This window comes from Ovis aries, chromosome X (genome assembly GCF_016772045.2).
Source record: "Ovis aries strain OAR_USU_Benz2616 breed Rambouillet chromosome X, ARS-UI_Ramb_v3.0, whole genome shotgun sequence".
Taxonomy (NCBI): domain Eukaryota; kingdom Metazoa; phylum Chordata; class Mammalia; order Artiodactyla; family Bovidae; genus Ovis; species Ovis aries.
In genome coordinates, this window is record NC_056080.1 from 114,000,964 (window position 1) to 114,024,142 (window position 23,179).

The 23,179-nt window shown below is 41.5% G+C and overlaps 1 protein-coding gene across 3 annotated transcripts in view; it reads right to left on the reverse strand.

Moving 5' to 3' along the window:
* AIFM1 (apoptosis inducing factor mitochondria associated 1) overlaps positions 1-22,177 on the reverse strand; it is a 28,380-nt gene extending 6,203 nt beyond the window's left edge. Inside the window, exons 1-12 of one of the 3 annotated variants that reach the window (XM_004022381.6) lie at positions 21,955-22,177; positions 14,162-14,292; positions 11,065-11,164; positions 9,995-10,119; positions 9,720-9,850; positions 8,148-8,238; positions 3,617-3,701; positions 2,957-3,033; positions 1,927-2,035; positions 1,072-1,179; positions 649-737; positions 60-200 (exon numbers count right to left, since the gene is read on the reverse strand). In XM_004022381.6, coding sequence (XP_004022430.1) covers positions 60-200; positions 649-737; positions 1,072-1,179; positions 1,927-2,035; positions 2,957-3,033; positions 3,617-3,701; positions 8,148-8,238; positions 9,720-9,850; positions 9,995-10,119; positions 11,065-11,164; positions 14,162-14,292; positions 21,955-22,060 — 1,293 coding nt within the window. In that variant the 5' untranslated portion in view covers positions 22,061-22,177. Of the gene's footprint in view, positions 1-59; positions 201-648; positions 738-1,071; positions 1,180-1,926; positions 2,036-2,956; positions 3,034-3,616; positions 3,702-8,147; positions 8,239-9,719; positions 9,851-9,994; positions 10,120-11,064; positions 11,165-14,161; positions 14,293-15,476; positions 15,620-21,954 lie in introns of all 3 variants that reach the window. The other 2 variants (XM_004022380.6, XM_060407402.1) reach the window with 2 other exon arrangements.
* Positions 22,178-23,179: the final 1,002 nt, after the last annotated feature.

Here is a 23,179-nt window from a genome sequence, read left to right on the forward strand (position 1 = left end):
CTTGCGCCCAGGCCCGAGCCAACACACTGCATCTGGTCAGGCCATCCCCGCACACTTACCACCCAGATGTTAGAGCGGGCCTGGAGCTCTGCGTTTACCCGGAAGCCGCCAAAATCAGAGTCTATCTCTAATCCACCAGTCTTGGCCAACTCAACATTGGGCTCCAGGCCCACGGCTGCCACTATGTGGTCAGTTTCTACCTGAGGACAGAAAGAATTCAGTCAATGATCACAGTTTCCTCGTATACCTATGGTTGGAGCAACTGTATATCACGTCATTAAAAATTGGGGCTTTACCAAAAAATCACTGATTAACTCTGATAAAAAGGTTCTAAGTTCCATTTTATAAAGTGTCACCCCTGCACACATACATACCCCCTTCCATCTGAACAGAAATCTACCACCCTAGGTCTCAAAAGTGTGTGACACACACAGGAAGGGGCTATGGGAAATGTTCCCAGGTGTCTATGCTGGATCCCATCATTCTTATTTTAGTAGAGGACAGTTCATTCAGAAAATTATGACAGGTCAATGGCAACTGCCAAGACAACTAATCTGTGGGTATCAAATGAAGGAGTAAGAATGAGGAAACAGGGCAGGGCAGGGCAGGGTTGGAAGGTCTTCTGGCGGCCTGTCTTCCCCTCCTTACCTTCCGGCCATCTTTCAGCTTGATGAGTAACCTGCCACTGCTGACTCCAACTGATTGCACAATAGCACTGGGCAGCACCTTAACCCCCTCTGTGAAGGCAAATGAGACCTGAGGCTGAGCCTGTGAGCCCACCACCTTCACAACAACAGAGGAGAGGCATCCCCCACAAAACCAGGACTCGTCAGCACACAGGTGGCCTTGGAGAGCCACAGGCACCCACACCCACAGTTCACTTCCGGCACTTCCAGGAATCCTGCATCAGATTCATAACACCTACATGAAGCCAGCTGACAGGAGAATGGTGGAAACTTTTCACCTGGCAGCTGGTAAAGCTTATGTACAGGGGGTTCCCAAAGAAGCAAACTCTGCCGGTTCTAACTAACTCCAGGCAAGAGTGGGAGCATATGGAAAGAGTGTCTCTACCTCGTCGGACTTTTTCCATGGTCCAGTTGCTGAGGTATTCCGGGAGGACCTTCCCCATATTTCCTTTCTCAGGGAAAAGCTGAATCACTTCTGTGCCTGAGGCTCGAGCTGGGAAGAAGAAACAGAGTAGGTAAAGCGGGAGGCAAAGGCCAATCCCAGGAAGAGAAGTAAAGGGGCCAGCAATAGCCATCTACTGCACACAGGGCAAGGCCGCGACCTGGGCTGGAGCACCCATTTCTGGGCCACTAGGGCACAAGGGCATCCATCCACATGGCAAACACAACAGGTGCCAGAACTTGTCCCTGGATTCAGGAACATACAGTGAACTCAGTGCACTTACACCTAGGCTTACACAAGTGCCTTCCAAACTCTGAATAGTATGTACGTTCCTGAGAAGATGCTCTGATTTCACACAGCTGAAAAATCATGCTAAGAAAAAAAAAAGATTGCTGTGAAATATTCGAACTGGAACTCACAGATCAGTCAAGCTGCGAACCATCATGTGTCGGAAAGAAGTCTTTGACTTTTACGGGGAGCAGCAGTTCAAAGATACATGCAGTTCTTTAGTCTACATTGCCCCTACCATCTTAATAACTCACTTCCCTTAATATTTTATTTCTCAGGAGTTCTGGCCTAGAGGTGAGAGGAAAAGGAAAGAAAGTGGCACTGCTCAGCTGCTTGGATGACAGCCTTTCAATCACTAAGGTGACCCACATCAGAGCTAAGCTCCGTGATTAGTTTTTCATCATGTAAACCTTAATCGACCCCTTTCTACTGATGCTGGCAAATGCATCTCTGAAAAGCATGTGCTATAAGGTCAGAGAAAGAAAATGGAGGTCACTCCCCAATACTCACCCTTTCTGCCAAGAGCACAGGCCAGTTCGCTACCAAGAAAGCCCCCACCAATAATCGTAATCGACTTGACTTCTCGGGAAATCTTCTCTAAGGTTCTAAAGTCTTCGATCTGTAGAATCACACCAGTTTAATCCATTGATTTCCCAAAGGGGTATACAATGATAATACTATGAAATATTTTCTGATAAATCTTTGACAACAGTAATTTGCACATAAAATCTTCTCCTTGTATGAAGTGGCTCAATTACAGCTTCTATTTTATTGATGCAAATTTCTTTCTCCAATGTAACACTCTATTAACTAGTTCTCAACTGGGGACAGGCATGTCCCCTCTGCCCCAGGGAACATCTGACATTGTCTGTGGCATTTTTGGCTATCACAGTTAGGGTGGTGAGGTACTACTTGAAGCTAGTGAGTGGAGTCCATGGACACTGCTAAACACCCTACAATGCACAAGACATCCCCTCACCACAAACAGTTATCCAGTCCAAAATGCCAAGAGTGCCAAGGCCGACAAACCTTGTTGTACTAAGAATTTAAAGGATAGTAAAAATCTTTTCAAATACCTATAGAAGTGGCTGAAAATGTTCAGTTTTCATAAGTAGAACATGGTGTTAAGAAGCAACTCCTTCCTCTTTTTCACTTAGGTACTCTTAACTTTTTTCCCCAAAGTCTCCACAATAGCATTTGCAGTGAAAAATGCCAAGAGGCTCTAAGGAGTTCCAATGACTCAAATGCATCAGAAAAAAAGAAAAAAAAAAAAAACAACTGTGGAAGGGAAATCAGAAGGAACTATAACAAGCAAAAAAAAAAAAAAAAAAAACAACACTAAATGTCTTTTTCACCCAGGAGCTCAAAACTCTTGAGTGAGGTATTTGAGGTGCAGAGAGAGGAAGTGATTTGCTCAAGGCCAGATAATAAGTCTGTAGAAGAGCCGGATCCGGATCTCCCAATTCCCAGGTGGGTACTTGGGGCCACAAGATTACGCTACCTCTTCAAAACCGACAAAAGCACTAGAGCTGACAATTACCTTTCTGAAAAGTGTTGTTCTACTCTTCACCTCTGCTCCAGCCCTATCAATGGCAGAGAGACTTCTTGGAGTGCCTCCTGGAAATCAGAGGAGAAAAACCCTTTAGCCCAACAAGCAGAAGCTGGCCCAACAGAAGCATCAACTCGCTACAAGGCTTTGTTTTCCTTCCACTCATCCCTGCAGCAGGCTTTTATCAATTTCCTTTGAGAAATTGATTTTAGAGTCTCTCCTCAAAGGGCCCACCCTCCCTGTAGATGGCCAGAAGGCCTCACTTTTTGCCCCCATTCTCTTCTACTTTTTCATGAGGATTCACCAGAAAGCACAGTCATGTTTGTTGAAGCAACTGCTTCAAACCCCTCTCTTGATTTCTGGTTGAAAGTGGCAATGAAGCCATGAGGTCATATCACTTTCAGGGCAGAGGGCCAAGGCTAAGAAGGGAAAGGCAATCCTTTTCAATAGCCATCCCTGCCTTTAGCAGAGGGAACAGTAAGGACTGTCCAGAGGGGCTATTGCTCAGATGCTTGTAGTTAGCTAGCCACGCTTTGCACTAAGGGAAGACATCCACTTCAGAGTCTGGGTTTCAGTTTTCTTAGAAACATCTTTACACTAAAACTCGAGGGAGCTCTATTGGGGAATGAAGCTATCTCCAGAAGTACTCACCTGTTGCAATCAAGCACTTTTCATAGGTTATTTGAGAGCCATCATTAAGTTTTGCCACATTGCCTCTCACATCCAGCTGTACTACCTGGTCCCGCCAAACATACACACACAGAGAGGGATAAATTCACTTTAAAATTTTTTTATTGAGATATCACTCATACAACATACAATTCAGCATTTTTAAGTGTACAATTCAGTGGGTTTTAGTATATACACAAGTTGTGTGGCCATCATCATCACTATATAATTCTGGAACACTTCCATCACCCTCCAAAAAAACCTGTACCTGGCAGTCATCAGCCCAATGAGAAGAGTTACTTCTTGACCTAAGGTGATCCTTAAGAAACCTAATCACTGGTACCAATTTCTTCAAGGAGTCATAACTTCCTAAGTGGCCAACATCACAGTAAGTTCCTAGTGTCCCAAAGCTCATGCCCAAATTTGTGGGAATGGAGAATAGGGACAGACTTTTCTGCCTGGCTCTTTGGAACCCTTCTTTAAAAAAAAAAGTGGCAGCCCTGGGTCCTAGCTGTGGCCTCCAAACTCTTAGTTGTGGTACGTAGGATCTAGTTTCCTGACCAGGGATTGAACCCAGGCCCCTTGCATTGGGAGCATGGTCTTAGCCACTGGAGCACCAGCGAAGTCCAGGGACCCTTACTTCTTTGTTAACAACTCTCTCGTATCCTTAACATTCTTGTAGGATGCTTTCTCCCAATTTCTAGCTTTCACTAAACCTGAGCTCCCCCGCCCGCACAGGACAGCTCATATGTAGAGATTTCTCACTCACTCACATTCCTCCCCATCACGAGGAAAGGATTATAGCTGCTGATGGTTCCAAGGTACTCTCGCGCCCTCATCCCCTCTGAAGGACACTGACCTATATCCCCTACAACTCAAGTGTTATCCGGCCTGCTCTTGGTCACCCCTCAGTCACTGAAGTCCTTGGCACCTGGCTCATATTTTTCCTCTACGCCACATCCAAATGCTCTCTCTTAAACTTCTACATAAAATATCTCACTCTTTGGTCATAGTCTGCCATCCTTCTAGCTTTCCCTCAGTCTCACTGGCACCTTTCCTTGTTTCTGATTTTCTCCATTTACCCAGTGGGCTGTTCCATTCCATCTAATCTGGGCCAATGGTAGATCTCTCAAACTGTGCTCTTGCCAGCATCCCTCATTTCCATGTACCCTGCTCCTTATGATGAAGAGCTTGAGTTTTGCAGTCAGGGAGACTGGGGTTTCTGGCTCTGCTCCACTCCTTATGAGCAGTGAGACCATTCATTCAAGACATATTTATTAAACACCTAGTATGTGTTGGGCTTCCCTGGTGTGGCTCAGATGCTAAGGAATCTGTCTGCAATATGGGAGACGTGGGTTCAATCCCTGGGCTGGGAAGTTCCCCTGGAAAAGAGAATGGCAACCCACTCCAGTATTCTTGCCTGGAGAATTCCATGGACAGAGGAGCCTGCTTGGCTATACAGTCATGGTGTCATGAAGAGTTGGACATGACTGAGTAACTAGCACTTTCACGTGTCAAGTACTGTGCTAAGCGCTGGGGACACAATGTTGAGAAAAACAGATACCTTGCTGCCTTCAGAGTGTAGAAGCCAAGACAGATAAATTTAATAAACACTATAATTAAGCATGAGAAATGCTCTAATAAGGACAGTGCAGGTAGTGCTAGAAACATATGACAGGCGCACCGAGTCAAGCTGTCCAGGGGGCCATGATATAAACAGATGGGATGGGTGAGTAGCTACTTTAGCCACCTTTGATTTGTCCTGGGTAAGCTCCCTCCTCAATCCAACCCGTCGACTCAAACCTGTCAGGTAACCCACCTGGTATCCTAGTTTACTGCAAACACAAGTGAAGCCATTAGATGTGAGCTTCCTCAGCTTCTCATAACGGTTCCCACCTCCTAACCCCTGAATACAGACTTCACGTCCTCTCTTCCAGTTACTGGGATGAGGTGGCCTTTCTGTCTCGTTTCTATGCCTGACTCTTACCCCTTCCTCTCTCTCCTGTTAGTCAGCCGCTCACTCCCCCATCTCTCTTGTGACATCTTCTACCTTAGCCCACTGACGTGTTTAAGTCTGCCCCATCCTAAATGAATACTTTTGACTCAATGTATGTCCTCCTCCAGCTGTTGTCCAATGCCATCTCCCTTTTGTCATTTAAACTTTCTGAACGAGTAGTTTCTCCACTTTTCTAACTTCACAATGATATCTGAACAGCTAAATGTAATGGGTCATTTTAGAATTCCTTTGTTAGCAGATTCTTTTGCTATGGTAATACTCTGGCTCACATCCTCCTTGAAACTCTCTCCAACCCTGGCCCCGGCCCTGGGCTCGCCTCATCCTGCCCTTTTAATACTTCTTTCCTAGTCTCCTTTTAGGACACTTTTTCTTAAGCCTGTTTCCTGAAATTTGGGTTCCGCAGGGCTCCATCTTTGCTTCACTCCTCTTCTGCATGACTACCTCAGTTCTCCATGGGGGAGGGCCTCACACCTACTCTCATGGTCTCAATTCTGACTCGTATGCAAATGATTCCCCATCCATAACTGAGCCCAGAATTCTACTCTGAACATTACAGTCATGTATCCAACATGCCCTTAGGGCATATCCACACAGATATTCTAGTTCATACTTAGTTCAAAATGAAATGTCATGTCCCCCTTAAACTAGGTCTTCCTCTTGCAATGTCTCTCTCACGTGGGGGTGTACTACCATCTACCACACAAGCTGAAAATCAGAAAGTCATCTTCGCCTCTCTCTTCTCTCATGTTCTTCCTCCAATTGGTCACCACCACACCCCGCCAAGTTTGACTTTATGCTTTTAGTCTGTTCCCTACTTTTCATCACCTTTCTGTTAGGAAGCTATACAATGATGGTATTAGGAGCTTGGGCTCCGGAATCAGAATTCTCCAATCAGAGAGATCTGGGGCTCAAATTCTGCCTCTATTACTTATTAACTATGTAATCTCAAGCAAGATACTTCACCTCTTTTAAATCTCCATTTCTTTCTCTGTAAAACGGAAATGTTAATAGTGCCCACCTCCTAAGATGATTGTGCAGGGCACCACGATGTAATTAAATGCACATAAGGCATTTTCATACTGTGCTTACTTCTTAATCACCATCGGCACTCCTGCCCTTATGTGGACTCCCACCATCTCTCACATGGATTATTAAAAAAATCTTTGAAATGGTCTCTTTCTAGTCTTGTTTCCCTGAAATCCATTCTCTTCACAGCGAGTGATTACTTAAAATTCAACCCAACTGCTTCATATTCTTGTCTAAAACTCAACAGCTCCTCAGGGTCAATGCCATAAAACTCAAGATCTTTCACACGACAGAGCTCGACCATCAGGCCACTGCCTAACTTCCTGCTTTCTCATCTCCTGTCACTCCTTAACTTTCTGCTCTATCAGTCTTGAGCTGCTTGTGTTTCCCTGCACCAAACATGCTTTTTCACCCCCTTGTGCCTTTTCTTAAGTCTTTTTCTTAAGCCTGCTTATGTTACTCTTTTTCACTTGAATGCTCTACACTTTTCTCTAAGCTGGTGAATGCTACTTCATTCCATCATATTCCCCATTCTATGGAAGGAGACTGCCTTCTCCAGGAAGCTTTTCCATCATTATACTGGGCACACTTCCTAGTAATTCCCACAATATACCGAATTTCTTTCTTATTCCAAATCTATGTTATGATTATCTGCTCACATTTTTGCCTAATAGTGTTAGCCCCTAGAAGGCAGGGCCTGTGTGCTACACATAGGGGATACTTAATACAGTCTTCTTACCAGCTTATCCACCAACCCATATCCATCTTCTCTGCCTAACATCCCCATATAGGAGAAATGAACCTGTCCTTATCAAAGGTCAGTGCCTCCACTCAAGTTCTGGATCCCATCTCTTCTGGGCCTTGCTCCTCCTGATAGCCCTTCCCTCTCTACTGGAACATTGCCAGTAGTTTATAGACACACTCTAGACCTCCCTCCTGTTAACAAACACAAAACAAAATGCAAGCAAACAAAACCATCCCTGAACCCTAAACGCCCTCCAGTCACTGCCCACCCCCGTATTCAGGCACTCACCTTTGTAAAGTCCAACAATATTTTCCATGCTGATGTCATGCCTGAATTATTTTTACTATCCTGAATAATATACATTTGTCAATCTCCTGTCATCAATAATCCCAAAGAAATGTTAGTGTGGAAAAACAGAAAGAAGGAGGAAAGGCAGAGGAGCCAACCAGGAGAAGGAACAGCCTCAGAGTCATGATCCCCAATGACCTGACTTCCCTGGGAAGGTTTAGCTAGCCTGCGACTCTAGGCTAGAGACAGTGCTTTCCCCAGGGAGACGCACTAATTAGTACAGACTGGCAATATTAAACTTTAAAATGACTTGCTCTTTCTTTGATGAACTATAGTGACAGACAGATGGAAGGGATATGGGAATGCAAGTCACCATCCTTGCTGCCCCTGTGGGCACACAGGTGGAGCTTGACTAAGAAAGCAGCCTACTAGCTTACCTTCTTCCCAGTGAGGACGGCCACACCACCATTTTCAACATGAGGCAGGTCCTGAGCAGAGACGTAAAAAGAAGGTGGCTGGAAATATATGCTGTAGAGAGAAAAGACAGAAATGGTTGTAAGTACATGGAATGGCTATCAACTTCCCCCAGAGGTTCAGAAAAAATTGGTCCCACCACGGAAAGCTTTCAGGAATATTTTCTCAAGTCGGTGCCCAAGGGTACTAAATCTGGGTCATGGGAACCATCTGGATACATTCTTGGCTCCAACAGCTTTGCAGGAGGGATGGTTCTGGCATCTAGGGGGTAGAAGCCAGGGATGCTGTGAAACAGTATGCAGACCAGGGCCCCTAAAGCAAAAAATTATCCAACCCTTAATGTCAATAGTTCCGAGGTTGAGAAATCGTGCTTTGCATTTAGGTTCCTTTCAAAGTCAGGACTAGAGGAGTGGCTGAGGAGCTGGTACTCACATCCACCCACACAAGCTGTCCAGGATGGCACTGATCACTGGACAACTTGGTCTAGCTCCTGAGATGATCTCACCCCAAACAGCAGATACCGTCTATGAGGGATTAATTAAGGGATGGGTAACCTGGAGAATCCCATGGATAGAGGAGCTGAGGGGGGTGCTACAGTTTATGGGATCGTACAGAGTCAGATGTGACTGAGCACAACAACCTAATTGGAGGGCTTCCCAGGTGGCTCAGTGGTAAAGAATCCACCTGCCAGTGCAGGAGATGCAAGAAACGTGGGTTCAATCCCTGGGTCAAGAAGATCCCCTAGAGGAGTAAATGGCAACCCACTCCAGTACTCTTGCCTGGATCCCATGGACAGAGGAGACTATAGTCCAAGGGGTTGCAAAGAGTTGGACACAACTAAGTGATTAAGCATACACACGTAATGGGAAGTATGCATCCTGCTTGATAACAGACATGATATGAGTGAGGGAGGCAGGTTGATCTATAAAATTTAGTCCAGTGTCAAAGGGATCCATTAACGAGGAAAAAAACTGATACCCAAGAACATGGTACTGGACTCAGGAGATCCAAGGAGCCTTTTAAAGGAAGGGACTTCTTGATCTGTTCCTAAGTCTCTCATGCAAAGATTTTAATAAAGAGTTTCTTCCTTAGCGTTCCCACTGTATCCCTGCAATTCTGAATGTCTCCTGGGGCGTCAAAGAAAGTGCCATGGAACAGTGTCTTTTGTTCTGCTTTTATGGGACATGCCTAGGCAAGTGTGAAGACATGACAACACAGGCTAAGCTGCTCTTCGAAGTCTAACACAAGGTCCTGGGAACAGAGGCATGAGTACTTCAGAGGCCAACATTATAACTTCAGTTATTGGTAGCACTGGTTAACAGAATCCAGGACTCTTGCCACTACAGCCTGGTGTTCACTCTAAGCTATAAACTCGCTCTAAGTGTGTACTACAGTGGACTCTGGAGTGTTGCCAAGTCACCTGTCTTATGTGCTGTGTGCAGTTCCTGCTAAATCCTGTCTTACTCTCTGTGCTGAAGAGACAGTACAACCAGCTGAAGTTGCTGGTTGGGCCCATTTTACATAAGTGAACAGACCTTCGCTCTTTTCCATTCCATTGTTTGAATCGTAGTGTCTTTGTGACATTCGGGTCATCTGAAAACCATAGTTCTTTTGAAAGAGGAGGTCTCATGTAAGGCAGCTCAGGATCTTCAGATACAATCAGTACCTTTGGACACAAAATAATGATACTTATCACAGCCAACTTGTTTAAGAGGCAAATGTCAAAGTGCTCACGTTGGCTAAGTGCTTGTGGACCACACAAGCAAGACAGTCAAGCAAGACATGTCAAGCAAGACAGTGTGTGCCTTACCCTGGCTCCAGGATCCCGAGCCCGGATGGATCTGGCTGCAGCAAAAGCAGCAGTGCCTCCACCGATGAGCAGGAATGGAACATGACTTGGTATCCTAACTTGGGGTTGTGGCTCTCCTTCCAGAGCTATAAGCAAAAGATCAGACAAGGAGAATATTTTGTAAGTCTCAGATGACTCCTTGCCACTATTAAAAAAAAATCACCTTGAACTTGACTCAATCCTTTATATAAAAAGCTAGCAAAACACTGCAACTACATTAATCTTAACAAACGTCACATCTTCTGAAATGACAGCAACAGGAAGCATCCCTTTGATAAGTGAAGAATATTCAAAAAAAGAGGTGAATGATGTGGCCAAGGTCGTTGACTCACTAAGCCTCTCAGAACTAGAACCTAGCTTCAATGCTTAGCTATTTCTCAAATATACTAGAGAGTATAGATTTGAAGGCTTCTGCCCTGCCCATTTAATTTCTTAATGGCCAACAGGAAAATATCAAGTTCAGTTTCACCTTTTGTTAGTAATAATGGGGGAAAACTGAGCAGATCAATTGGGGATTACTAAACAATGTTCAAGAATACGGAGGTGTTATGGAGGAAAGCAGTGGAAATGGCCTACCTGGAATTGTGGGGTTTATTAAAGGATTAAAACATTCCTGAGAAATCAAGCCAGAAGTGTGGGATGGAAATGATGGCTAGCGCTACATGCTTTAGGCAAACAAACACATCGTGAACAACTCCAAACTCCAAAGACTCACAAGGGGAACAAAACAGACCAAAAGAATATCCTCATTGGGGGAAAAAAAGGCTTTCATCTCTTTTCCAATAAGTATATTTGCCAAGCTTGCATTTTTTAATTTAAAGCTTGCCTTTTAAGAGTTTAATATAAAGAAAACAACCAATCACTAATCACTAAGTTTATTCTCAAACCTAAATTACAGTCAAACACTTGTAATACCATAGTTTCTGGAAGTTTACAATCTCACAGTATCATCATGTCAACAAGATACCTGCAAAATACAGCAAATTGTCTATAATTTTCGCTTTATATATTGAGTCTCAAATCATACTCACCAGATGATGTGGCTCTTTTCTGTTTCTCTTCTGGTGTCAGCCCTAACCCTGAAATTCTTTCATTGTATCTTTTTTTGTCATCTTTTAATGTCTTGTAGGCCTGTAGACCCAAACACGGAGAAAATTTATTTCATCATACAGCTAGCTAGCACACATCATAAGTAACATTCATTATCTTTCAATTAAATGAGAAGCTTTTGTCTATATGAAGTTAGTTCTTCTGTGTTAGAATCACTAAGGCAAAAATATTTTCTTAAGAAATAAAAAAAAAAATATTTAGTGTGTACACACTTGGTGTGGAAAGAATACAGGTAAGCAGATGAAAATGTTCCAGTTTCAGATTTCCTTAGGCTCTATGTGAAGAATTGTCCTTATGTTTAATTCTGAAGGTACAGCTGAAGAAAAAAGAAAAGTACTTTATACTGAAAGAATAAAGTGCTAGGAAGAGCTAAACGTTATAAAGAGGTTTTAGGCTCTGCTGGATACTAGCTGTGAAACCAACCTATAGAGTCCTGGGTAGGAAGCTGGGCCGTAAGTTCTCTTGTCCCAAGTTATGTAAGTATCACAGAACTTAGATGACATCCTGAAGCATGACCACCAGCAAGCCTAGTCTCATAGAGTAACTCATCTTTTCCTCAAAGGCCTATTCTTTAATGACACTCAGATACTTAATGGGCAAACATCTCACTTAAACAACTACTGTATTTAAAATATACTATCTTCTCTATCCTTTCAAACTGAAGGGCTAGGTTTTTTTTTACACAGCATTAGAATTGACTAGTTTTCTTTTTTTAATTCAGCATCAGAATTTATTGAAGATCTTTTTAAAAGCAGTAGGGAAGAACAACTTGTTTTCATTATAGCACTTTTGCTCTTTTTGTAACCCACAGGGTCAACAAGACAGAAATTTAAGTGACCATATGTCAGCTGAAATCCCACATTATTAATTAATTGGAGGAAAAAGTACGGATAATCAGAGGGAGTAGCATAAAAACATGTTTTAAGAATAATATGAGCCTCTTACAGAGCAATCCACTAGGCAATGAACTGCATTAAGGAACCTGAACTCAGATTTGCACTTGACATTCATCAGCCTGGAAACATCTAATATACAACATGAATGGATTAGAAAATTAAGTGCTGTATGTTAAAAGATAATGGTTATTCCTTGAATTTACCACTAAATTCATAAACTGAATTCAAGTAACACTAATTTCAGGAAGAGGTTTTTTTTTTTTTAAATCTTGGCAGAAGATATTATATACAAGTCCAGCATTAACTCATTCCTTGAAAAAATATTTATTTTAAGAAAGGGATTTCTACCTAAAAAGATGGCTTAAGCTGATCACTGTGAGTGAACAGAGAAATAAACTGGGGTCATGTTCACACTGAGACAGATATCCAATAATAGCCTAGGCCCTCTCACACCTCCTATTGGCTTCACACATCAGGGAAGAGGAGACCAAGAAATACCTTGAGGTTTACTGGGGAAAGAACAAGAAAGAGGTTTGTCATATATTTATATATTTAGCTTTTAAGTAAATGTTCTGATATAAAAATAAGTTACAGACCTATTATATAAAAATTAACTTTTCCCCCAAGTGTCTCTGTCTCCCCAGTTTGCAGATTTCCAGTCAGTGACATGAATACACGTCAGGTTAAAAAAACCTACAAAATTCTGACATTCGTTAGCAGACAACTGTTCTAAACAGATGAATATAATGGCATCTATTCCACTTAAAGGAATATGAAAGCTAACAGTTCATTTTCTGAGTGAGGCAATGTGGTCCTATCAGTTGAACACTGGCTCAAATATTAAATCTCATCAAATATTCTAAAGGCCACTTTGGCTCTGTGTGTGTGTGTGTGTGTGTGTGCATGCACACTCAGCAGTGTCCGCCTCTTTGCAACCCCATGGACTGTATGTAGCCCACCAGGCTTCTCTGCTCACTGACAAATCTAAGTCACCTCAGATCATGTTTTAAATGATTTAAAATGTAATCTAAAACAAAACACAATAGTTTGATAAGTTGTAGGTAGACAAAAGCTTATCATTTAACCTAAAAGCACCATAATACAGCAGCTTTATTATTACCAGTGTTGGATAAACACAGAGGGCAATGAGGCATTTAACTGAATTGCTTGAGAGGAACTTGTGCTTCACAGACATTTCTAAGACAAGAGGAAGCAACAGTATGAGTGGCCCTGTTCTGTGGCCTGGCATTAAGAGATTCGCCTGGCCAGCTCTGTGGAGGCCATCCAACTCTGGTACAGCAACATGAACCAGAGGTTTAATGGGTTTCAAATGTTACAAACATATCAGATACGAACACTTTAAATCTGTTTCTGAATGAATGGGGTGGAACTGATGGGAAAAGTTGAGAGAGCTATGAAATGGAAAAGTTAAGGTTTAGAGGGTAGTGTCTAAGTAATGAAGGAGAGGCATTTAAGAAAGCAGTTGACACAAATGCATTAGCTTATACCACTTCAGCCACTAGTTTGACCAAATTACATACAGATTACAAAAGGGACACTGCCAAATGAATTTAGCTGAAATAGAGGCTGGGGGTGAGTGTGGAGAACACTGTAACTTCTATGGCTTTTTGGACCTCCTCAGAAGCATTCAATAAAATGCCCTTTCACAACAAAAGTAGGGTTAATTTGCTGTTTCCCACAAAACACAGAAATTATATTTTACCTAAAATAATTCAAAATGGATGGTGTTCAAGTCACCTTTACTTGCTTACTCAATGTTTACTCTTTGAGACTATCTTGTTAGATATGCAGCACTAAAGCACAATATAATTTAGCATCATAAAAAGAGAATTATGAAATTGGCAAAAGTTTCAAAGACAGGGTTGATGACAAGGATTTATAGCAATCATTAAATGTATGGCTTTAGATATTTCCAGTAAGACTTTAAGAGTTTGAAGAATGAGATTTGAGGACTCCTTAGTGACTGACAATGTCCCTTTAATAAATACCTAGAAAGCACATGCCGTGAATGTTTCATCATGTTCTAATGGATCAAGTTTTCATTAGTGCCATGGTTTCACCCACCCTACCCCCAAAATATATTTGAGTGTAAGTATCTTACATAATAAACTCCTGCCCCAGTGACTGTTGCTCCTACAATTAAGAAGTATACTAGGCTGCTGCCATCTTTCCCAGAAGCACCTGTAGACGCTAGTGATCTAGAAGGGGGTCCTAGATGATGACACTGCACAACTGTAGGTAAAGATAAGGCCAAGAAAGAAACAAAGGAAAATAGAAAAAGCACTAAGTATTAATGAAGAAACATTCAATATAAACGCAGGGAAGTGTTTTTGGTTACCCTGTGCTAAAAAGAAAAACAAATGCTGTTCCAGGATTGGAGGAGAATGTATATTTCCTCAAAGTCTGTCACCAGACAGAGCTCACCTAGTTCTTACTCTGATTCAACTCACAGCTGGCAAGAGCTATCTACTTTCCTTGTGCGTTTGGAGTTAGGTCAGAGAATGATCATCTAAGTGACTTCAAATAATTTTCATGTCCCCTCCTTTTTTAAACACAGTGATTGAGTAACAAAGATAAGTTCACCCTCTTACCAATGTAGAAAGAACTAAAATTGTAATGTTGTCCAACCATTTGCTCTCAATACGTAAAATAAACAGCTTCTTTCAATCAAGGGCGTTACTAGGTGTTATCTAAGTTGGTTCACTCAACCTTACATGATCCAGCTTTAGACTGATCTGCTTAGTCACAGTAAACTCTGCCAAGTTAAAAAAAAATGCCCACAGAATAATTCCTCTGTCACCAGCTAAGCTGATCACAGTTCATTTAAGGGGATATTATTGTGGTAGTACTATATAACAGTTTTAAGCACATTTCTCACCTCACACAAACTCCATCCTAAACCTGGAGATACTAGACTTAATTCTATAATTTAGTCTTTGGATGAGGTTCCTGGATAAGTTTTCCTTTCAGGAATGCTGAACTGAAAGTTATTGTTTTTAAATGGTTATTATCCCAAGCCAAGGAAAAATACAATATTTGGCAAATGGGTCAAAATCAAATATTGTGCTAAGGAGCTGCAATGAATTTTGACCTTATTCATAGGTTAGTGCATTATATCCAAGAGAAAACGTACAATTTCATAGATTAGTCAAATCTAAGGAAACGCAGAAGCTTTCAAGTAAAGAGTAAAAAAGACAAGTGCAAAGAGCAAAGATTAACGAGAGATGAAATTTCAGTCATTCCCAAATTGGTTCTCACAGACTATTAGACAGTAGGCACTCTAAAGAAGGCTCTTTGGAAATTCTTCCAAAAAGAGAAAGGAGAATTAGTTGTAAAAGTCTTAAAGCAGAGTAGTACTGAGTCTATTAATGGGAGCTGTTTGGCAGCTTCTTTACACAAGCTGCTTTTCTACTTACATATGCACCAGCTCCTATTGTTGATAAGCCCACAATAAGGACTAATACAGAATTATCGATTTTGCCCCCTGATGGACCAGAGCTAGCCATTTGTCTTGTCATCTGGAGTTCTAGAGGAACATGCCATCGCTGGAACAAGTTGCCTAAGGAACACAATTTATTAAGACACACACACATACAAAAATAAAATAGTTAATACATGTTTATGACTAAACGTCAATGCATTGCACAAGTAAAGACTTAAATGCACATTGGGCTGTGTCATATTCACTGTTAAATGGCCAAGGGGAAAAAAAAAAAACTTAAAACTGTACACACAAATACAACAGATATCAGAATGTACACTCTAAAGTTGTTGGAGTTTTACAAGTATAATTTAATGCTGTCCAGGGAGGAATTTATCGCTTCCAGAATAGGTAATGAAAAACACGGGCAGTTCATCAAATACTTCTCTCTTCACATCTTCACCGTAAATGAAGCAAACATGGAGAGACGACTGAATAGACAGATATGACAAGTTAACTACAGGCTACCTGGGACACTCTAACAATCATTTAAGGAGTAATTTAAATGGCTGGCTCAAACCTTGCACAAATAGACTCCAGCAACACAATCTAACCAGAATAGACTTTAGCCTTGTGGGAAAGGTAATGTGTCCTGGAAGACTGAAATGCTAAATCTCAGAAGAAAACCAGAAAAAAAAATTAGGTAAATTTATCTCCCCCAAAGAACTGAAGAATTTTGGATTATATTTTTTAGAATGACAAAATTTAAAATATCCACTGGCTACTTGGCTCTTAGTCCTCCAAAATAATACAAAGATTATGTTGATGTAGAAACTCAGAATGGCTATTAAGAATCTGAGGATCATAACAATGCTCACACATGGAAATGTCAGAGTTTCATAGTCTTTATCCAGGAGGATGCTGGCATTTTCAAATGAAGGAAGAAGGTCCCAGCACCTTCCCTGCTTGTGACAGTCTTCATGTTGACTACTGACCTAGAACAGGGGTTTGCAAATTTTTTCTGTAAAGAACCAGATAGAAACTATTTTCAGCTTTGCAGGCCACACAGTCTCTGCTATAACTACTTAATTCTGCTGATGTTGTGCCAAAGCAACCACAACATAAAAATAAATGGGTGTGATTGTGTCCCAACGAAACTTTGTTAGTGGACACTGAAATGTGAATTTTAAATAATTTTCAAAAAATCATCTATTAAAAATTTTCTTGAGCCATCTTAAAAATGTAAAAACCAATTTTAGCTCAAGGGGCATAGGAAAGCATGTGGGTTTGGCCTGTGGGCTGTAGTTTGCCAATCCTGATCTACAGCAGTGGTTCTAAAACTTGAGTGGGTGGGCATCAGAGTCCCCCAGAGGGTTTATTAAAGCATGGAAGGCCAGACCTACACCACCCCCACCCCAGAGTCTCTGAGCTGGAGGATCTGGGATAGGGCTCAAGAAACAGCATTTCTAATGAGTTCCCAGGTGATACTGATGCTGCCAGTCTACACTTCGAGAATCACTGGTCTAGAGGCAAGTAGCTATGTTCTGATCTGACCAAGCTTTAAAAGACAAACAGAACAGCGCCGGTAGCTGGTCCATATGTACTTGCAGAAATTCAAAATAGGGAGCTTTTCCCCAGCTTTCACAATTACAGGGCTCAGAGGGGTATAAACATGTCCAAAACGCAGCTGCATTCTCTTACCTGAAATCCTTGGGAACATGGGCATCCCAGAACTTAGAATTATTAGGTGGTAAGTATATAATGCATATACCATATAGTAAGTAACACCCAGCACAATAAGGGGCAGCAACCTAGTCACATGCATTAATGTTTCTATGACTGATCACAATTAAGAGAATAAACAAAAGATTCTAAGTTAACTTCTCTTCAGTTCAGGTTACAAAAACTTGACAAATGAGTTCTAAAAACTTGAGTTTTTTAGTCCTATTTTCATTTCTAAGTTATAGATAAGAAACTATGGATCTATATTCTTAGAACTGGAAATGTCTTTTTCTCTACTGTTTTTATTTCTTACCTGTTTTAGAATCTTTCATCACTGAATGAAATAAAATGGCTTATATTTGGGAACAACAACAAATCATGAAAATAAAACCATGGGCAAGGGTTGAGAAGCTTATCTCAAACTGGGCAAGCTTTTGATTTTCAGAGTCCATAAAAATGATGAAGCATCAGAAATAGAAACTGACAAATCTCAGGGCTTAGAAAATGAAACTGGGTAGAAAAAGTCCCACATGGTTAGATACAGTACAATGAATTTAGTTGTCTCTTACCTCCATCCCAAGTTTTTTTTTTAACTGAAAATAAATGTTTTTACAATTCCATTTATCCCTCTAGAAGATCCTAAATCTAAAAACCATAACAACTTTAATATAATAATTTAAGTTCAGCAGTTTTTGCCTCAATTTGCAAAAAAAAAAAAAAAAGACATTTAAAAGCAAATTGACTTTTAAAAAAAGGAAATGGGTTTACAATTACACTACTGCTTGGAAAGAAATATAACACAATACAGTCATTAACAAACCAACTTTTTATATATCTAGTGACTTTAATTTTGTAAAAGGTGATAATATGTTATGGATATTCATATTTCCCTCCAATTTTCTTTTACCTATAAAATTATTCCCACACCTTTCCTACCACAGCCTCAGAATTTTAGGAAATCTTATATAAAGACTGAAATATGCCTTTTCACTTGTCTTACTAATGTGGGAAAGCCCCTTTACTCCTTGCCTTCTCATTGCACCAATCTACTTATTTTAAATTTTCTGTAGTCAGACCACATGTACCAAAGTAGAGCGTTCTTCCTCACACTTATGATTTTTTTAAACTGATCATTTATACATAATAATATGATTGCCATTTTGGCGATAATTAGACCCTCTACCATGTCATATAATTATCATTTCTTTGTAGTTGTTGAAATAATTAAGATCTAGTTTCTTAGCAAGTCTGATACTATAATACAATATTATAGTCTATATTCATTATATCATTCAAGGATTCAATTCCTGTAGGAGTTTGCTCAATAAATGTTTCATGAATTAATGAATAAGATAAAGAAATAGAAATTCATCCCAGTTCTACTGATAAGGACTGAACATTTTGAAGAAATTTTTGCAAAGAAGTTTTGAATACCACAGGCTAGCGTTAGAATAGTACCTAAATCAACAAATTCACTGCTGTAGGTTTCATAATCTCCTATTTTTCCATACACCCAGAAGCCCTTTTCCACAAATACATCCATACAATTGAGGCACCCAGAAATTTCAAGTGGTTAGGAGGTCTAATATTGTCTTGAATCTTGTTTTCTGAACATCAAACTTATTCTTCTGACATGTCTAAAACACAAGATCGGACAAGCCTAGGTGATGTGTCCATTGCAGCTAAATGCCTCTTGTATGAAACACTCCGAAGAAAGGCGAAGAAAAATGATTTTGATGACACACAAAAAATCTAACTGTATTCTGCAAAGTTCAGTCCTTCATAGTACTAGGGTTCAGTCACTGAGAACTTACCATGTACCAGACTGTACAAAATGCTGAGGACACAAAACTAAATGTGACACAATTTGTGTCCTCGGGTAGTGCCTAGTTTAGGAGGGGAGAATGGCTGTAACTATTCTGAATACCAGAAAAATGGGCTTGACGCAAATCACAAGAGATTCAAGGTTGCTCAGTTTGGCTTTTTAATCTTTAGGTCAGTGGCACAGAAGGGAGTCATTATTCATTCAGAATAGCAGCTTCCAAACTTTCCCTATCATTCGAATTACATCAGCAGCCTTGTTAAATATAAATTCCCACGACTCTCTTCCAAAGATTCTCATTTGGTACAGTTGGGGTTGGCTGGCCCTCTACTTTAACTTATTCGACCAGGCAAGTTTTGGAAACACGAAAGTTACAATATACAGCAACTCCCTTAAAATATTAGCAAACGTCTAGAAGAAAAGGTTGACTTGCTAAAATTTTCTTCTGGAAAGTTCTGTCCCAGCAAAAGGAGTGGGTAAAGGCTTGTCTTCTAAGCTTCAAGAAAGTGTCATTTGGCAGTGTCCAGGAAGTCTGGATCGTTGCCCACAAGGAATTCAGTTTCTTTTTTAAGACAGTGAAAAAGGTTCTGAACAGAGCAAAATGTTCAAACATCTGACCCTCAGGTCAGGGGTCAGTGACGAGTTTGATCACATCGGTGGCACAATGTTTGATAACGAAATAAAAAACTACAGAACAGAAAACATCTATTACCTATCTAACCCATATGCTCCTCAATTCTGAATGCCGACACAAAATGGTTACTATAAATTACCTTCAATCATTTCTGGAAAGAGGCAGAGCATCCAAATATAGTAAATAACCAGATAGTAGCAATTATCGTTTTAAGGCAAAAGGCAACATATAATGCAAATGAACTCTACAATAGTGACAGGTATGGATGAGATGTTCCAAAGTAGGTTTAAAGTTTGCTATAACCCTGGCAAAGAACTAGTGGGGAGGGAGGGGAAAACAGGAAGGGGAAATGGCCTATCTACAAACATGCCTCTCCCTGATGTATGTAAAAACATATGGTGAACTATGGATACTATGGGTGAAATAATTCAGATTAAGAGCAATTAGTCATCAAGCCACAAAACAAGGCTGGTTCCTAAAACAACAGAATCATTTCTTTTTGAAATTGTAACCCCACCCCCACCCATTGCTAAAGATAATAAGGTTATCCTCTGGTGCTTGGCCAAAGGACAAATAACTGTATATAAAGAGATGGATGGATCTGTCAAGAAGTCAGAATATACTCTACAGCAGACTGCCTTAAAACAAAGTCATGCAATGGAAAAGAACACTTTTAGTGAGTATATTTCAGTAGTTCTAATATCACCAACCATCTCAAACGTCTCTTAAATCAATTCACCTTTGCAAATCCACACTTAATTGATGAGAACGTTTGTTTAGACTTCAGAATGCTGGCAAAAGTTGTGAGTTTTAGGCAAAGTAAGTACACAAAGTTTGAAAGCCCAGTGTGGATGAAAGTCGTCAGCTTACCTAAATTTCTGTGTAAATTTCTGTCCAACTTACATACAGCATCCTCAATTCAATGCACAAAACCCATACAGATGACATCATAGACAGGATGTTAGTTTTCCAAACCTAATCTAGTTTTTCAAACTTCTGCAAAGGCAGAAGTGTTAAGTTTCAAGAGCAACATGCCTTAGGACAAACCTAAGGTACACCCATCAGGAAACTATTTCTTGAGGGATAGCAACTGGAAAAACTATTCAAATGTACATTTATAAAGCTCTCACAATCTAAGGGAAATATTTTCCACTTTTTAAAAAGCACCCAGCAAGCAGTTCCATGTTGAAAAGGCCTTAAGGCAGTTCTATATTGACACTGCTAATATGAATATCCTTGGGTGACCATTCAAAGATTATTGATGAAAAAAAACCCCAACAAAACCAAGCACCCTGTACTGGTGGATAATTCTTTACCCCCTTGAAGTTGTGCAGGCTGAAAATTGGCAGGTTCAAGACATGTTTAGATAAATTCAAGGATATCTGATGCCCAATGGGCTTAAAGGGAAACCAGATTTATCCTTAACCTTTTGAGATCAAACTTTAGCAAACAGTGTGGAGTTGGGGCGAGAAGATTAGGGACCTAGAGACAGGCAAACTATCCTCTGCTCTACCTATTAATTAGGAATATGACCTTGAGCAAGTAATTTCACCTCTCTGTGCCTCGGTTTATTATCTATAAAATGAGCGGGTTGAATTTTACCATGAAATCCCTTCCAGCTCTAAAATTTGCTAAAACAAGTTCATGGGCGGGGGGCAAATACAATGTGTTCTGCAAACTGTTTCTTTGAAACATTAGGGACCATCAAGAATTACACTGACCAGGCCAACTCAACTCAAATTAATTCTGGGCCAACTCTTTCTGGTGGCTGGCGCACAGCGGACAGACTTCTTACTTGCATTGCACTATTTCTGTTTCCCAAGGGACTCAAATCTGTGAATCTCATCTGGGGTTTGGAAGGTAAGCAGGTTACATGCTCATTTACAGAAAGAATTGAGACGTAGGGCTTGTGTCCTGCTTCAAGTCTCACAATCAATAAATGACAAAGTCTACTTGACCTCATTGCTCCAAGAAGGCGAACTGGGGGTGGCCAGGAGGTGGCACTGGACAATACAAGACAGCCAGCTCTTCTGTTATCCCTGAACAGCAAACCCTCACAGGAAGAGGCCTCAAGCCGACTACCGGGCTCAGATCCTTTGAAGGTCAGGTCGGCACGGCTTGCGAAACTCACAGTTTGGATCCCGCCAATTCGGAATTCACAGGATCGATCGTGAGTGTGTTTAGTTTTTTCCCCCAGGGATGAGGGTAGGGTGGGGGGAGCCCTGAGCGGCATAGGGAGCCTGTGGAACCCAGGCCCTTCTTCAAGGTGGGGGTTGCCCGGGATGGGTCAGTCACCTGGGAGACGGTTCCTCTGCCTCGGGCCTCGGACGCACACTGTCCGCACCAAGGGCGCCAGCTTCTGCTTCAAAGCACCCGCTGCCAGGCCTCCACACCGGAACATTTCGGCAACCGCTACCCTGGACCTCCTCCTCCTCTCCTTTCTTCTTACGCACGTACCAACGGGTCAAACACCCTGGGCCCTGACCCGCTCCCCCAGCTCCCTTCACACGCACTCTACGCAGGCTCCTCCTCCCAGCCCCGGGTGTGCATTGGACAGCTAAGCCGGCCTGCCAGAGCTGGAGAAGGGGACGCGCGACTGGAGGCTTACTGCGCAGGCGTGGCGCTCGGCGCAGCATTGCAATTGGCCCGCACGGGGAGAAGCTGGGCGCAGGCGTCTAGCTGTCCAAACACTTGGCAAGCCCCCAGGCGGAGTTGCTTGCAAGTTTCCAAGGGCTGGGGCCACCGTGTTCCGCTAAGCGAGCTCAGAAAGCTGTCTGAGGAGGGCCGGTGAAGCCGCTTTGCTGGGAGGTGGTGGCCGGTGCTGCCGCTGCGTCGAGGGCGGGAACCTGTAACGGCACCTCACAAAGCGTGGCCCCAGCACAGTTTGTTCTTATGTTTAAGCCACTGATTACTAGGTCCTACGCCTTCCGGATTCTCTGACGGTAGTCCACTTCCAGTTTTTCCGGAGGTCCGGCCGGGGCACCTGGCTATGCAGATTCGGAGGGGACTTCCTTCTTTTACAAGTTGCTGGCGCTTTCCCACCCAGCCCCTGTTTCCTGGAGGAGGAATCATTACGGGCTCTCTTTCCCAAATCTGTCGTCGTGCAGTTCTGTGTCTTAGACGCTGTCCCAGGTGCTGCGGATAGTCTCCTGCTCTTATGGCTTCCGTGCTTGAGAGCAGGATGCTGGCAAAGAGTTCGTGTTTCACAAACTTTCTGTGAGAGAAATCCTAAGCCGGATTTTAAAAATTATGGGAGGAGCAGGATGAGGGACTGAGTGTAAATAGGTGTTTTTGACTCCACCAAATGTAAAAATACAAATGTAAACAATATTTTTAGCAGTATGCAAAACATACGCCTTTTTCAAAGTTTTGAGTTACATATTTTTAATTGGCATATAATTGGAAATATAATTGCTCTATGATATAAATAAATATAATGAATTTAATAATGAAATATTATAAATAAATACAATAAATTAAATTTATTATATAAATATATAACACTGGAATATAATGTGCT